The sequence below is a fragment of the Hyperolius riggenbachi genome, chromosome 9, assembly GCF_040937935.1.
Source record: "Hyperolius riggenbachi isolate aHypRig1 chromosome 9, aHypRig1.pri, whole genome shotgun sequence".
Classification (NCBI taxonomy): domain Eukaryota; kingdom Metazoa; phylum Chordata; class Amphibia; order Anura; family Hyperoliidae; genus Hyperolius; species Hyperolius riggenbachi.
The window spans coordinates 226425063-226443071 of NC_090654.1; the positions used below are offsets into that span (position 1 = coordinate 226425063).

General features: G+C 43.5%; 1 protein-coding gene across 10 annotated transcripts in view; it reads right to left on the reverse strand.

The window, feature by feature from the left end:
- Window positions 1–4257: 4257 nt before the first annotated feature.
- The window catches only part of LOC137532986 (deubiquitinase DESI2-like), a 248478-nt gene continuing 234726 nt past the window's right edge, over window positions 4258–18009 (reverse strand). For all 10 annotated transcript variants that reach the window (XM_068254074.1, XM_068254077.1, XM_068254073.1 and 7 more), the window contains 2 exons: window positions 8276–8417; window positions 4258–4628 (listed from right to left, as the gene is read on the reverse strand). In XM_068254074.1, the coding sequence (XP_068110175.1) occupies window positions 4368–4628; window positions 8276–8417 (403 nt within the window). In that variant the 3' untranslated portion in view covers window positions 4258–4367. The remainder of the gene's footprint in view (window positions 4629–8275; window positions 8418–18009) is intronic.

Sequence of the window (18009 nt, forward strand, 5' to 3'; positions counted from 1 at the left end):
CGTTGTTTGTTGGGTAAATGTTAGAGCCGTTCAGTCCAGGAACATTTTATATGCATGAATGATAGAAGTTTGGCATTGTGTACAGAAGCAGAGATAGTTGTGCCTTGTTTCTGTTGTACTATTGTATTTAACTTGTACATAGTTACCGGTAGTTGTTTTAGTAGGACTTTATTCACAAAAAAGGGATGTTTCCTGGTGTTTCCAAACTTAAGGATTCACCGGGGAAGGAAAAGGAGACCAGGAGCCAATGGTGCAGTACATTGGGTTGTTAGGACTCACAACAATCTATATTCACAAAACTGGGCTGCACGCCTGCAACCACCAACTAAGGCGTCGATGTTAGTCCACTGCCGGTCAGCTTTAAATTCCTGGCAGTGTTAAATACCATTTCCCCTCCGAGTCATGGCAACTCGGAGGGAGGAGTAATTTGGGGTCGAGCGATTGCCGAAACTCTGAAGAACCAGTGTGCGGACCGCGGATTATAGCACTGCTGCTATAGCTGCACCCAACCCAGGCACTATGCAACTGGCGCAGGGTGCTGAGAAGAGGTGCTTTGGAACTGAACCTGCAGGGAAATGCCCAGGGTTTTCCTGGTACTGTAGAGCAGGAATTGGATGGTTGCACACCTATACAGTTTAGGGCAAATTAAAAACCAGAAACGCCCAATTGAGGTGCAACAGTATAGAACAAGCTAGTTTGGAGGTGCCCGATTTGATAAAATACTTGAAAAACTGTTTAAAAAAGAGAGTAATGTTGGTCTTATCTGTCCTGAAGAAAAAGCGCTAGTATGACTGGATAAATTAAGTCCATTAGAGGGATTGTGCAAAGAAGGAGTTCCCCAGCTTTGCTCTGCTTTGCCTTGGTACCATGACCCCGTTTTCTTCACATTATCTACATTTGTCTGCCACCTTAGCAAGCACTGCTGTTTTATAGACCTGAGGAAGTAGGTGAAGTCTTGTGAAACGTGTTGTCCATTTTATAGTGCTTTAATAAACTTAATTTACCCAGTCATACTAGCCTTTTTCTTCAGGAGTGGTAAGATCAACAATAACTCCTTTTTACACAGTTTTTTGAGCATTTTATCAAGTCGGGAGCCTCCGTACTAGCTTGTTCTAAATTATATTGACAAAACCTTGGTAAAATTTACTTGCACAGTGCTTGTAAATTCTTCTGGGCTTTATGCAAACTACGTAACCCATGTTGCATTGTGTAACTGGCAAGGCATTATACACACAATGCCTTCCTTTCTTGCATAATGTGTGCTACGCAAATAGCATAGCAAATGTTATACAAGCAAAGCTTTCTTAATGTCTGACAACATTTTCGAGACCTTTTGTTTGTTTACACAGCCCTTAGTTTCTGTACATTCTGTTTTGTTTTTATTCTGAAGAAGTGTGTGTGTGTGTGTGTGTGGGGGGGGGGGGGGGTTGTGTTATCTCTCTTTGTGCATTTTTTTTCATAATTATGTATCATCTCTTTAAATTTTCATTTTGGGATGTCCCTAAGCACTCATGTTTCAATCTGCATTTAGCTTGAGAAAAGTTGAAAGTTGACGACCACCAACTTGCTTTGTCCTTGTTTCTTTTTGCCACAATAATAGGTTCAGTATAGCTCGTAGGAGCTTCACTAACTTTTTAAGGGCAATTTCAAGACCATTGCTACCGTAAAAGGCAAGTGATAGAGTACGGAAATGAATCAGGTAGTACAATTCTTGCCCCACTTAAACTGAACCAGATTTCAGTAGAATCAATTAAATTGCTGCTTCTGCTAATGTAATGCTCAATGCTGAGCAAAGCAAAGGCTGCAAAATCCCCATCACTCCCACCCTGCCCATGCAAGAAGAATTTACCACCAGACTCAAGCATCTTTTCAATAGACTGTGCAAAGTTTATTGAAAGCTTATTAACCACCCTGGCGTTCTGATTAAATCGCCAGGGTGGCTGCGGGAGGGTTTTTTTTAAATAAAAAAAAAACTATTTCATGCAGCCAACTGAAAGTTGGCTGCATGAAAGCCCACTAGAGGGCGCTCCGGAGGCGATCTTCCGATCGCCTCCGGCGGCAAGGAATAACACGGAAGGCCGCAATGAGCGGCCCTCCGTGTTTCGCTTCCCTCGTCGCCATGGCGACGAGCGGAGTGACGTCATGGACGTCAGCCGACGTCCTGACGTCAGCCGCCTCCGATCCAGCCCTTAGCGCTGGCCGGAACTGTTTGTTCCGGCTACGCTGGGCTCGGGCGGCTGGGGGGACCCTCTTTCGCCGCTGCACGCGGCGGATCGCCGCGCTGCAGCGGCGATCAGGCAGCACACGCGGCTGGCAAAGTGCCGGCTGCGTGTGCTGCTTTTTATTTGGTGGAAATCGGCCCAGCAGGGCCTGAGCGGCAGCCTCTGGCGGTGTTGGACGAGCTGAGCTCGTCCAGACCGCTCAGCAGGTTAATCAAACATGTTGGGGATAACAGATTACTAACAGATTCGATCAAAGTGATCAGACCTGCCAGAAACTTCATGTCATGTATGGCTGTCTTTAGCTTAATGGGCACCCAATTTTAAAAGATCATTTTACCCTCAACTAAAAATATTTAAACAATTCTAAACTCAAAATTGGTGGTGGTAAAACTGCATAGTAAGGCGCATACATACAGAAATGGTGTCAAAAAACAGGGACTTCCACAGCCCTGACAGACTTCAGAACTGCATGCAGGTCCAGCTGAATGTTCTCCAGCCTTTGGATTAAGAGAGATTTATGATGTTATGAAGAGGTAAAAGGTGGATAAATATCCATACCAAGGGATCTATTGGATGTCCATTTTATTAAATTAAGGCCTCTTTCCCATGGGCAGTTGACAGTAGTATATTCATTGCCTGTCAAGGGTTAAGCTGGATATGATGGGTGCTTGCAGGCAGCTGCAAGCATTTAGCATGGCCAGAAGAGTGCCAACTGTCCCCTACATGTACATCTGAGTGAGTCACAGCTACCCATTAGACTTGACGTGACATGGTTTTCTGCTGTACCACAACCACACTACAGTATGTGGCAGTTGCTGACATGTGTAGTTACAAAAGCTTCTATTTGGTTGCATTATGCTACACCCAGTTGCATTATGCTACACCCAAACCTAAATCTGCAGATATGGTGGTAGAGCTGCATACTAAAAAACATTACCAACAATCTTAATGTCTGCGATCCACTCGGCTTTTAATATCTGTTAGAAGCCAGAAGTTAAGAGCCTGCATCTACTTTTAAAACTTACTTATGTGTATAGCTCCAGGACCACCTGCAGTGGTTAAACCACATGTGTCGAACTCTGGTCCTCGAGGGGTATATCCATGCCAGTGTTTAGGATAGAATGAGAAATGGAGAAATGTGTTCTACTTAATAAATCACACCTTTCCTGATTAAGTCCCAACAATTAATTTGAGCTTTGCCAAAACTGTGAGAGGGCCTAAGCCCTTGAGACTGGAGTTTGCTTTCCCTGGCTTATACTGTTCAGCTGCCAGTATCAGAATATGTATAAATAGGCCCTAGTGTTGGGTCTTCAGAAGAAAGAAAAGAGCTGCTATGTGCTTAAAGGACACCTGAAGTGAGTGTGATATGGGGGATGCCATATGTATCTTCTTATAAGCAATACCGGTTACCTTGCTATTCTGTTGATCCTCTGCCTCTAATGCTTTTAGCCATAGACCTAAGCATGCAGCAGATCAGGTGGCAGCAGATCTGACAAGATTAGTAGCATGCTTGTTTCTGGTGTGATTCAGACACTACTACCGACAAATAGATCAGCAGGGCTGCCAGGCAACTGGTATTGTTTAAAAGGAAACAAATATGGCAAGCTCAGTAGTGAGTTTCCAGTTTTGACGAAATCATCTTCTAATACAAGGTCTACATCTCCCTCTGAGAATATGTGGCTGGTGCATAATAAGAGAAGAATAAGAAAGTAAAAAATTGTACTTGCATACCTCATGATAATGATGCAACCAAAACTGTGTGGGTAAGACACACTCTAAATCATATTGTCTGTCCAGAACACACCACTTACATTAAAACACTGTAAACAGTCCATTCAATTTTAGCCATTATGGGGTCCAGAGAAGAGGACAGTTCATTCATTATCAGAAGACTTGAGTCAATGGAAGGTGTATCTGTTACATTCCTTGGGAATTAACGTAAAAAACAAACAAAATCTAAAACATTTTTTGCATAACCATGATCCTTAGTAAACACAAAGAATCACACAGGAAAAAAAAACAAGAAAAAGACATATAAATTAATACAAATAATATCTAATGCTGTGGTTTTCTTGACCTTAAAAATCAAGTTATACTCCCATTCGGCAATTGGAAACTATCAGTCTGGTAAGAGTACAATGTCATTTAAACTCTTGTGTGTCTACAGGTTCGTGAAGTCCCAGTTGAAGAAGCAGCTGTTGCTGTTGCTGCCACACCTGATGTGGATGGAGAGTCCTCATCTGTGGTTTCTCCTTGGTCTTCTCGCTGCAGGCCTAGACTGATGTGGGTCTGAAGGGCCGCTGGTGTCAACCATTCTTTTGGAAGGCAGCTCTGGAGAAATGGGATGCAAGAGCTGAAGTACGCTAGACGGTTCACCCAACGAGGGATTTCTTTGCCACACAACATCTAGAAGATAAGTGAGCAACAGCATTAATAACGGAAAAAGATCTGTGTTCACTTTTCTCAGTATAGACTTTTGGTGGTGTTTTTAGGGTTTAGTCAGATGACAGTTCAAAGGGATCTTCAAATGACAGTTAAAAGGGTTCTCTATAAAGTTTCACTAGATTGGACACTAGAGTTGGTCACTCAGAGCCTGATGCAGTTAAAGGACCTCTGTCGCGAAAATCTTTAAATTTTAAATTCATGTAAACAATACAAATAAGAAGTTCATTTCTTCCAGAGTAAAAGGAGCCATAAATAACTTTTCTCCTATGTTGCCGTCACTTACAGTAAGTAGTAGAAATCTGACATTACTGACAGATTTTGGACTAGCCCATCTTCAAATGGGGGGATTCTCAGGGTTTTCTTTATTTTTAAAAGCTCTTAGTGAATGGCAGTTGCTCTGTCCAACTGCCAAAAAAGTGTGCAGCAAGCAGGGAGGCTAGCCAGCATCTTTGTATAAATATTTTTTAGGGAATGTCTTTATAAAGAATAAAGGTCATGCTGAGAATCCCCTATGGAGAGATGAACTGGCCCAAAACTTGTCAGTAATGTCAGATTTCTAATAGTTGCTGTAAGTGACAGTAACATAGGAGAAAAGTATTTGTATGTAGAACAGAGGTGCCAGCAGGATAAAAGTCAATAAAATTTGTAAAAATTGCTTGGAGGAAGTGGTGGGCTTGCATCCCAAAAGCAGACACGAGATCCTGTCTTCATATAAATCATTACATTTATTATACGGTACCCCAAAAACAGTGCAACGCGTTTCGCAGGCCCAGCCCGCTTCATCAGGCAATAAAAGTGGGGACAAAACAGAATTTCGTTACTGAGGCGCTACACCTGCTATTGACGAAATTCTGTTTTGCCCCCACTTTTTTTGCCTGATGAAGCGGGCTGGGCCTGCGAAACGCGTTGCACTGTTTTTGGGGTACCTCTTCTAGTTTGTATGTGTTTTAAATTTTAAGATTTTCACGACAGTTCCTCTTTAACTCCAGTAAAGTTGTACGCAGGGAGCACACAGCAATTTTACTGTTACTATTGTAGGAGGAGCAACGACGTCCAACCCTTAGCACAACGCGTGTTACTAGGTTGTATCATACCTCACAGGGTAAGGTGCATTACCACAGCAATGCATGGGTTACTGCAGTAACGCACATGGCACTGAGGCTACATTTACAGTGGTGCATAAAGGTTGCTTTGTAAAATGGCTTGCCGTGCTACCTATATCGATGTTCACAGTGCAGCAGGTGCATTACGGTATAATGGCTTGTGGCATGGTAACACACTGCATTTCACTGACTGTATGCGCCACTGTACTTCACTGTATGTGATTCAACACGTGGATAGCGTTCAGCACTGCTTTCCCGGTCCATTGTCTTGTGTTTCTGCTGTTACAGGGAATGCAAAGCAACTGTGAACCTAAAGGCTCGTACACGGGCGGATCGTTCAGAAACAGCCTTATCAGTACACACGCTGTACTGTCTGCTGAAAACCCGCCCCGCAGGAGGTGCCGGCGGGCCCGTCATTGGCTGCAGTCAGGCGTATGTACTAGCCTTTAGGCTTCATGGCTGGTGCTCCCCCTGCACTAGTAATGGTAAAATTACCATGTGCTCCCAGATCAGCTTTCACAGTACAAGCATTCAAACCCATCATAGATATTATGGCAGGTAGCTATAGCTACTCAGCAGAGATGCTGCCCCAGATTTCCTTATTGAAGCTGGAAGACATCACTAGTTAGTCTAAATAACATCCTGATTTACAGGAATGCCACCTGATGTCTTTTGGGGCTTATTAAAATAAAATCAATAAACTATTTAAATCCACATGAAATTCAGTGTCATGATGGCAACCCCCACTTCTCTGTCTCAGTGTCTAGCGAAAGTAAGTGCACATACTTAAAACCAAAGTATCAAATCAAAGCCCAAAAAAATAGTATCTTTACTCTGTTGACAGGCTCCACAATAACCCCTGATCCATCCAAGCTTGTGCTTGTACAGATGCTCCCAGTAAAGCTAGCCATGTATAGGTACCTGCAGTATAGGTAGCCAGGTATAGGTGCCCCCAGTATAGGTAGCCAGGTATAGGAGACCCCAGTATAGGTTAGCCAGGTATAGGTGCCTCCATTATAGCTAGCCAGGTATAGGTGCCCCCAGTATAGGTTAGCCAGGTATAGGTGCCTCCATTATAGCTAGCCAGGTATAGGTGCCCCCAGTATAGGTAGCCAGGCATAGGTGCCCCAGAATAGGCATTCAGGCATAGGTAACCCAGTATAGGTAGCCAGGCATAGCTGCCCCCAGCATAAGTCGCCAGGGGGTGCTGTTCCTATGAGATGAAACGCAGGACCAGGAAGTAAGTAAATGCGGCGCTAGATCCCCGCAACATGAGTATCTAAATTTACTGCTCAGCCGCTTGTATGTGCTGACCGCTATGTCCCCCCACGCAACATGTGGGGGGGACAAGCGGCCCCCCGTAGCATGGGCCTGGTTGGGGCGGCGACCGTGGCCCCTACAACACTGGGCTTAAAAGTAAACCCGAGGTGAACTTAAAAAAAAAAACACAGATACTTGCCTAGATACAGGGAAAGCGTCTGAACCAAAGGCATCCTGGGTCCTCCTTGTCCCTATTATGAACTGCCTGGGACCCTCTAGCAGCTGCACCGCTCCTTCCTCTTCTTGCACAAGTGCGACCATACTGTGCTTGTACGAGTACAGGCGCACCTGTGCAGTAGCATGAAGTCGCTCATGCACAAGCAGAACCAGCTTACTGCGTAGGCGCGCCCACACTTGCACAGGTGCAGTATGGCCCTGCTTGGGCATGAAGAGGAGCACAGTCGCAGTCATCGCATTTCCAACAAGCTCTTGTCAGAAATGTTTCAGGGGTCCGCTCGTGGCAAAGGTGGGGGTCAGAAGGACGCTGGGAGCCTCTGCAGATCCAGAGAGTTCCCTCTTATTAGGTATCATTTTTTTTATTTAATTTTGTCTCAGCTACTCTTTAATGAGTCATCAAACCCCAAAGCAGTAGCCATCAGTGTTCTGCAACTCGTAATACCATGTTAATAATAAAAAAGTACACAGTAAATGGCCTCCAATTAATAGCTCGTGAATTTACTTTTCACTCGTACCTATGACTCCATGATTATCAAATAAGGTCTTGCACCTGCTATTGATTTAGATATAAACCCAAAAGCCTTTGGTCAACAGGGAAACCTATCACAATTCAGGGATGCTACAGAAACACAACAGCCGACAAATGTGCTGTTTGAAGTGGCTGGCAATCATTTCTGAAATGAGTGTGCAGATGCCCTTCAATTTACTACCAAACGTTCATTTCATTTCTGTCCTCAGCGAAAAGTGTGTGTGAGTATTTTTAACACTTTTGTCTGCTATATTCGGTTCTTCTCAGCTTTCTGGCAGCAGCTGCCTTTATTTTTATTTGAGATGCTATAATCTAATCACACTCCGCCAGATTTATCCGAATAGAAAGAGAAGCAGGGATGTGGTTGTCATATTCCCAGTAACTGTGTGTGTGAGTGTTTTGTGTGATGGGCATACATGCAAATGAGAGTGGTGCCAAGCAGTGAGGGGGGGGGGGGGGGGTGTCACCATACTACAGACCTCAGCCAGAGCCGCAGAGAAGTGATTGCAGTTTTTGTGCATTAAGTGGTATGCGTTGCCCTTGTACTCCTTCCCCAGTTCCTCCATGATGTTATCAATGTCCTCTTCTGTAAAGTCCGTTGTACCGAGGGCAATGGCTTCCCTGTGGGACACACAAAGGGTAAATATGAAAAACAGCTCCTGTGAACAGATACCATGACTTAGAATTTTACATCACACACCATGGATCTTTTAACCCTTTAGCAGCCAATTTATTTAAGTGTTCCAGGCCAATTTATTTTAGCACATATGTGTATTTCTTCTTTCTTAGGTTTCCTTGCTTCTAATTTGTACAGCTGTAATGTGTATTTATGGCCTTTTATCACTAGGGGGCAATGTGAGAAAATAACAAAGGACGCGTCTATTTGAAAAGTGATGCTGGTTTGTTCGCATTTTTTCTTATTTATTATGGTTTACCAGTGCTAGCACCAGGGAGGTTTCATCTATAATCTATCTTGAACGTATCAGAGCTATTTTTTGTGTTTATTTGAAAAGGGCGCCTGGAAAAAAGGGCGCCTGGTGTAGCCCATATATGCAAAATTTGGCTACAAAAAGGGCACCTGGTGTAGCCCATATATTCCAAATTCGGCTACAAAGGGCGCCATGTGTAGCCCATATAAACCAAATTTGGCTACAAAGGGCGCCTGGTGTAGCCCATATATGCCAAATTCGGTTACAAAGGGTGCCTGGTGTAGCCCATATGCCAAATTCAGCTGCAAAGGTGCCTGGTGTAGCTCATATATGCCAAATTCAGCTGCAAAGGGTGCCTGGTGTAGCCGAAAAAGCTAGTTTTAGTTTATAAAAAGGATGCTGTTATAGGCAAAATTTGTTGGGCTATAAAAGGGCTCTAGATATAGCTGAGAAACGTGATTACTATGACCTACCTTATCCCTACTCTCACACAGAACCCTCCCCTAACCCTACCCCCCCCCCCCCCCCCGGGTGATGCCTAACCCTAAGACCCCCTATGTGGTGCCTAACCCTAAGACCCCCCAGGTGGTGCCTAACCTTAAGACCCCTCAGGTGGTGCCTAACCCTAAGACCCCCCAGGTGATGCCTAACCCCAAGATTCCCCTGGAGGTGCTTACCCTATGTCCCCCTTGGTGGTGTCTAACCCTAAACCCCCCTAGTGATGGCTAACCCTAAGACCCCCCCCCCCGCTTGTGATGCCTAATCTTAACCCCCCTGCACCCTCAAATAAAAAATATGGGCTATAAAAGGGTGCCCTTTTGTAGCAAAATCAAATATTGTAATATATATATTTACATATCACTGACATCTTACACAGTATATTATAACAAAAACTGACAGCAGTAATACAGTGAATGAAAGAAGTATTTTATCCCCTGCTGATTTTGCTTGTTTGCCCTCTGACCAAGAAATGGCCAGTCTATAATTGTAGTGGTAGGTTTATTGTAGCTGTGAGAGACTGAATAACAACAAAAGAATCCTCAAAAACCCACAACCCCAAAGTCAGAGCTTGATGTGCATTGCGATGAGTAAAATTAGTATTAAAATTCCTATCAACCAGCAAGATTTCAGGCTCCCAGGTGTCTTCAATGTATGCAGGTAACAAGATGAGATTAGAAGCACCCTCTGTAAGGGTGAGCTCCTAATCCCAGGTTGTTACAGGACCTGTATAAAATACACCTGTCCATAGTAGCAATCAATCAGATTCCAAATTAGTCAATATGGCTAGAGTTGAGCTGAAATTTTCGTAATTTCGCATTACTAAAATTACGCATGCGAAATTTGCGATTACGATGCGAAATTACAGTAGCGTACTTGCCATTAAAATCGTAATTGAAAATACCGTAAGCGTAATTTTCAACGCGTAATTTCGCGTTTCGTTCATGCCGTAATTTCACATTAAACGCTACCGTAATTTCGCGTTAAACCGTAACGCTCCGTATAATATAAAAAAGCCGCCGACTTTAAGGGTTAATAGCAAAGCCCCCTTAAATGCTAAGAGCCTCAAATTTGGAGAATATATTAAGGAGATCAGAAGGAATAAGAGGGAAATTTTTTTTTTCAAAAAGACCTTATAGTTTTTGAGAAAATCGATGTTAAAGTTTCAAAGGAAAAATGTAAACATTTAAAAACCCGCCGACTTTAACGGTTAATAGCAAAGCCTGCTTAAAGTTTAGGAACACCAAATTCCCAGGGTATATTAAGGGGATCAGTGGGAATCAGAGGAAATTTTTTTTTTCAAAAAGACCTTATAGTTTTTGAGAAAATCGATTTTTAAGTTTCAAGGGCGAAAATGTCTTTTAAATGCAGAAAATGTCAGGTTTTTTTTTGCACAGGTAACAATAGTGTATTATTTTCATAGATTCCCCCAAGTGGGAAGAGTTTTACTTACTTCGTTCTGAGAGTGGGAAATATAAAAAAAAACGACGTGGGGTCCCCCCTCCCAGACCTCTTTAACCCCTTGTCCCCCATGCAGGCTGGGATAGCCAGAATGCGGAGCACCGGCCGCGTGGGGCTCCGCACCCTGACTATACCAGCCCGCATGGTCCATGGATTGGGGGGTTTCGAAAGGGGAGGGGCAGCCAAGCTTTCCCCTCCCCCTCCGAGCCCTTGTCCAATCCAAGGACAAGGGGCTCTTCTCCACCTCCGATGGGCGATGGAGGTGGAGGCCGCGATTTCCTGGGGGGGAGGTTCATGGTGGAATCTGGGAGTCCCCTTTAAAAAGGGGTCCCCCAGATGCCCACCCCCCCTCCCAGGAGAAATGAGTATAGAGGTACTTGTACCCCTTACCCATTTCCTTTAAGAGTTAAAAGTAAATAAACACACAAACACTTAGAAAAAGTATTTTAATTGAACAAAAAACATAACCACGAAAAAAGTCCTTTAATATTCGTAATTAACCATTAATACTTACCTGTCCCTTTAAATAAATGATCCCTCGAAATAGCCTCGGAAATGTTCTATCAGTTACAATGTAACAAAGTTATTACAATGTAACAATTTTGTTACATTGTAACTACGCCGCACCCGACGTCACTCGCCGCTCAGCCGCCGCAGCATACACTTACGCGTCCGTGCAGGACGCTAAGTCCCCGCAGCTCCCGCTGTCCACCCCGCCCACATCTGTCACCCACATGTGGGTGACATGTGGGTGACATGTGGGAGAGGCGGGGAGGGCAGCGGAGCCGGCGGGGACTTAGCGTCCTGCACGGACCCGACAGAGCTCTGAGCTATATAGCTCAGAGCTCTCTAAAGCATCTTTGTATTTGGGCTCCAAGGAGCCCCATTGGTCCTTAGCAGACCAATGGGGTTCCTTCTGATTTGAAGGAACCCCATTGGTCTGCTAAGGACCAATGGGGCTCCTTGGAGCCAAAATACAAAGATGCTTAGAGAGCTCTGAGCTATATAGCTCAGAGCTCTGTCGGGTCCGTGCAGCGCAGACGCGTATGCGGCGGCGGCGAGTGACGTCGGGTGCGGCGTAGTTACAATGTAACAAAGTTGTTACATTGTAATAACTTTGTTACATTGTAACTGATAGAACATTTCCGAGGCTATTTCGAGGGATCATTTATTTAAAGGGACAGGTAAGTATTAATGGTTAATTAAGAATATTAACGGACTTTTTTCGTGGTTATGTTTTTTGTTCAATTAAAATTCTTTTTCTAAGTGTTTGTGTGTTTATTTACTTTTAACTCTTAAAGGAAATGGGTAAGGGGTACAAGTACCTCTATACTCATTTCTCCTGGGAGGGGGGGGTGGGCATCTGGGGGACCCCTTTTTAAAGGGGACTCCCAGATTCCACCATGAACCCCCCCCCCAGGAAATCGCGGCCTCCACCGCCCATCGGAGGTGGAGAAGAGCCCCTTGTCCTTGGATTGGACAAGGGCTCGGAGGGGGAGGGGAAAGCTTGGCTGCCCCTCCCCTTCCGAGACCCCCCAATCCATGGACCATGCGGGCTGGTATAGTCAGGGTGCGGAGCCCCACGCGGCCGGTGCTTCGCATTCTGGCTATCCCAGCCTGCATGGGGGACAAGGGGTTAAAGAGGTCTGGGAGGGGGGACCCCACGTCGTTTTTTTTTATATTTCCCACACTCAGAACGAAGTAAGTAAAACTCTTCCCACTTGGGGGAATCTATGAAAATAATACACTATTGTTACCTGTGCAAAAAAAACTGACATTTTCCGCATTTAAAAGACATTTTCGCCCTTGAAACTTAAAAATCGATTTTCTCAAAAACTATAAGGTCTTTTTGAAAAAAATTTTTTTCCTCTGATTCCCACTGATCCCCTTAATATACCCTGGGAATTTGGTGTTCCTAAACTTTAAGCAGGCTTTGCTATTAACCGTTAAAGTCGGCGGGTTTTTAAATGTTTACATTTTTCCTTTGAAACTTTAACATCGATTTTCTCAAAAACTATAAGGTCTTTTTGAAAAAAAAATTTTTCCTCTTATTCCTTCTGATCTCCTTAATATATTCTCCAAATTTGAGGCTCTTAGCATTTAAGGGGGCTTTGCTATTAACCCTTAAAGTCGGCGGCTATCTAACATTGATCCATGCGTCAACTTTTCCGCTTCGGGAGCATGGCCATACGCATTAATTTCGTAATACCCGTTGCAATGCGAAAATTAAGCGAAAATTACGCTTACGCGAAATTTTGCGAAATCCTTCTTCATTACGATTATGTACTTACGGCCATAAACGTAATTACACTACTTACGCGAAATTTCGCGAAATCGTAATTACGCCATTACGCTCATCTCTAAATATGGCCAATACCAAAGAGCTGTCCAAGGCTGTCAGCGTCAAGATCTTTCAAATTCATCCCACAAATGCTCAAAAGGGACATTGGACTGAACTGGCTATGGAAGCAGGTTAAACTCTGATTGATGTTCTTCAAAACAATTTGAGACCGATTGAGCACGATGACAAGGGCCCACAGCAGGTGTCTTTTCCAATTTTTCTGTGCTACCAAAGGCACTCTTGATGGTCTCCTGCAGCTTACGCGTATAGGGATATGCTTTACTATGCACCTGCATTGAATTCAGCTGTAATTTGTCACTTGTTGTTACCCTTCTGTTGCTCCAGACTATGCGTGCTGGTTGCCTTTCACCTCTCTCGTTGTTCAACCTTTTTTGACCAGAATAGTCCTTATCACTTGAAGTTTTTTTTTCCTCAACTGCCACTCTATGGCAGCGCCCTTTTTGTCCATTAGCCATATGCACCCTTTTTTACTGCTTCCACCCTAGATACCTTTAGGTGAGAAAATCCTAAAAGAGTCATGGTTTCAGAGATGCTAGCATCAGCTCCTTGGACAATGATTAAAGTCTCTTAAATCTTTCATCTTACCCAGGGATGCCCAACTTCAGTCCTCAAGGACTGAGATCCTCACACATTTCTGTCACAGCTCAATTTTATTGATGGGCCTGAATCAGGAAAGGTGTGGTTCATCAAGTAGAACACATTTGTCATGTCCCTGTCCAATAATAACTCTGGCATGGATATGGCCCTCGAGGACTGAGGTTGGGCATCCCTGCAATTTTAACATTAACTTTCATGATAACTATGTCGTCCGAAGCTGAACGTTCCTTATACAGTATAAGCAACTCTGCATTGTTACGTCACTCTACATCACAGGTGTCGAACTCCAGGCCTGGAGGGCCAGGTCCAGGCCAGTGTTTAGGATGGACGGAGAAAGAAAGGAATGTGTTTTACCTGATGGACCACACCTTTCCTGATTCAGACCCATCAATTCATTTGAGCTGTATCAAAAGTGTGTGAGGATCTCGGCCCTCGTAGGACCGGTTTGGCATACCTGCTCTACATCACTGTTGGTCTTGGTCTGGTTTACTTTAGAATAAGGGGTGTGTCTAACTTTTTGGCCACTTCGTGTAGGTGCTCACCTCCTTTAAAATAAAGAAAGGTCTAGTACTAGTGGAAAACCTTACGTAACACAAAAAAGCCGGGCAAAACCAATTCATTTTTTTCTGTCTGTGTGTGGGGGTGGGGTGGGGGTGTGGTGGGGGGTTGGGAGGAATGGAGGAGAGAGATTAATGAGAATGCTTAAAATTGTCTCAAACTCAAACTCTTTCTGTGATTAGACTTTTTGTTTAATACTTAATAGATTGCATGCTTACAAAGTTAGTGGAGTTCTACCTTTCTGCTTAGACATATAGGGGAATAAAAAGAGGCACATAAGCTGTGATAACCTGAAGCTGACTACCTCTGCAGACCAGCAGAGCCAATCGCTGGAACTATTGATGCCCGCTCTATTAGTGAATAAGATTAACAATTGCAGGTAATGTGCTGTGATGCCGACTTCTATCAGTAGAAAAATGAAGCAAATTGTAAATCCTGTGTTTTATGCTTTAATCCCACACCTGCATGAATAGAATGGAAACATCAGGATTCCTGATTCTGATTACAGGATTATTCCATTTACTGATTCTCAGCAACATGATTGTTACAGCTGAAGAAACAAGATAATTCACTGATGATCACTGGAGCACCTGCTGTGTCTGGTCTGGAGTGTCCTAGTAACCAGGGCTGGTGCTACCATTAAGGCAAAGGAGGCAGCTGCCCCAGGGCCCCAGAGCTTGTAGGTGACCCCAGTGGCTACAAGAGGAAAAAAAAATTCAAATCGGCCTTATAGTTTTTGAGAAAATCGATTTTAAAGTTTCAAAGGAAAAAAAAACACATTTAAAAACCTGCTGAATTTAATGGTTAATAACAAATCCACCTTAAATGCTAGAAACCCTAAATCTGCAGGATATGGTAAGGAGATCATTAGGAATAAGAGGAAAAAACAATTTTTCAAAAAGACCTTATAGTTTTTGAGAAAATTGATTTTAAAGTTTAGAAGGAAAAAAGTATAGTTTTAAATGCGGTAAATGTCACTTTTAGTAGCAAACCTAACGGTAGTGTAATTTTACATACATCAAACGAAAGCGCAATAAATTTCCTGACGGGGTTTCCAGGGGGGTCTATACGCAGCCACAGCGCTTTGGCCAGGGATCGCTACACAGCCGCAATATGGCTGTATGAAGATCCCTGGCATTTTTTCCTATTTTCCCCAAAAAATTTTATGTTTAGAGTGTGGGAATTTTTTTTTTTTTTAAATTATGTGGGGTCCCCCCTCCTGAAACTTTTTAACCCCTTGTCCCCCATGCAGGCTGGGATAGCCAGAATGTGGAGCTCCGACCGATTGGGACTTCACACCCTGACTATACCAGCTGCAAAAAAGGTCCCCTAATGCCGATTTTTGTTCCGGGGTATATGTTGGGGGGGCCCCCCAGGTTTATTTTGCCCTGGGGCCCCATTGTTGCTTAAACCGGCCCTGCTAGTAACTGGTTGAATTCCATGGATCATGGTTAAATTAATGATGAGAAGAAGCACATACAGGGCCTGCTTTATCAAGCAAGCAGCAACTAACTTATGGGGGAAATGTAAACCTCCTATCTAATTTTAGATAATTTTCCCCTTAAAACACACCTGAACTGAGAGGGGTATGGAGACTGCCACATTTATTTTCTTTTAAACAATTCAGATTTCCTGGCTGTCCTGCCAATCCTCTGCCTCCAATACTTTTAGCCATAGACCCTGAACAAGCATATAAAGAAGATCAGGGCCCATATGCAATTCACTTTTCCTCCTTAGTTTTCTCCAAGTTGACATATTTAAACTTGTCAATAAAATGCCTTTCAAGCCACCAGAAAGCAGGAAAATGCTCAAAATAATGTTGATAGTACTTTTTCAACTTCTTTTGGGTACTTTTTTTTAGTTGAAAAGTGCTAGAAAGTTATTTTAAATTGAAAATGAAAAATGTTCTCCTAGGAGAAAACTCAGGTGAAAAAGTGAATTGCATATCGGCCCCAGCTCTTTCTGACTGAAGCCTGACTGGATTAAACCCATGGGTGATTCAGACACTACTGCCACCAAAAAGATCTACAAGACTGCCAGGCAACTGGTATTGTTTAAAAAGGAAATAAATATGGCAGCCTCCATATTCCTCTCAGTTGATGGGTACCCTAATATCGATTTGCCCAACCAATTTTATCTTACTGTTGTAAATATTGACAAATATCATGTGGTGAGTCAAGTCAAGTGATTGTCCAAACAGTCAGTTCTCATTTAGGGCACATTGTAAATAATAATAAGTATTCCTGAAATTTGTAACAGAAATTATCCTTATGAGATTCTCTTGCATTCTGGGCAACTCTTATGGGATCTCTTTATAAAGGTGGCCACCTGGAAATGACTATACAATTCACATTATTTCTGCAGACATTAAGGCTACTTTCACACCAAGACGTTGCGTTTTAGGGGACGTTAGGGACGCATAACGTGCCCCTAACACAACAACTGGTGCTCTTCGATGTGGACGTCAGAGTGAGCCACGTTGTGCAGCTCACTCTGGCGTCCGTGATGCCGTGATGCGCACTCTTGGACGCATGCGGCATCACGTGGTCCCGCCAGCCAATCGCCGCACAGAGCGGCCGCTCCAGGGGGTAAACACTGCACACGTCACAAAGTGCAGTGAATATTAATTAGCCATGTGCCTGGCCACTCTCCCCTCCTCCCCAACATTACTTAGCTTGTGCAAGCAGTCTAACACGGCTTAGCCGCGTCTAAAGTACTGCATGCAGTACGTTGTCTTGGCGTCTTGCGTTACAATGTAACGCAACGTGGGCACTGTGAACAGCCCATTGATTTTTCATTGCTGTGCGGTGGGCTGCGTTACAGGCTGCTCTAACGTGCGCCTGTAACGTCCCACTGTGAAAGCAGCCTCATACTTTCTGAGGATCTGTGGTTCAAATAGAGATAAAGAAATACATTGGGTCCAATCCAATTCATTTTTTTTCTCCTAAGTTTTCTCCTAGGAGATAATTTTCCATTTTCAGCACTCTGCAACTGAAAAACGTAGGCGAAAAATTCCTGACAAAATTATTCTGAGTATTTTCTTGTTTGCTGGTGACTTAAAGGCCTCTTTCACAGTGCGACATTAAAGTCGCACATTACAAAAAATTATAACGGAGACTAACGCACAGCAATACAAAGTCTGTGTGACATTCACAGTGCACACGTTGCGTTGTGTGTAACGTGTAGAAATATTTACAAAGTGCTGCATGCTGTGCGTTTAGCAATAAATTTGCTGTGTTATGTGTGTTGCACATGCTCAGTAATGTTTTTTTTTAAATGTAACGCATGCACCTTTTCGTTCCATCAGTATGCAATGAAAACAGCGCACCAAGAGACACATAACGCAGTGCAAAATAACGTCCAATGTCATAACCTACATGCGCTGCGTTAGGGGCGCGTTGTGCGACTTTAACGTCGCATCAAACTCAACTTCCCACTGTGAAAGAGGCCTAAAGGCATTTTATTGCTAAGGTGCGAACAGATCACCTAGTAGAAAACTTAGTAGAAAAAGTGAATTGGATAAGCCAATTGCGTTATAGACAGGTCCAAAGATAGCAGAGTCGCATTGGGGAACAATTCATTCTATCCCAGTGATTTTGGGTCATATGAGCTGAGTACTCTAATACTTGGTCCCAGTTCTACCTCATACAGCCATATTAAACCACTGCCTTGCACTAATAAGTCTGAAACAGCTGTCTGTAGGTTGGATTAGTATGACAACAGGCCATGCACATACATTGCACTCCAGCAGACCTTGATGTGTGTTTTCTTTAGGGATATAAAGGGATGGTTTGCATATTCAGCAAAG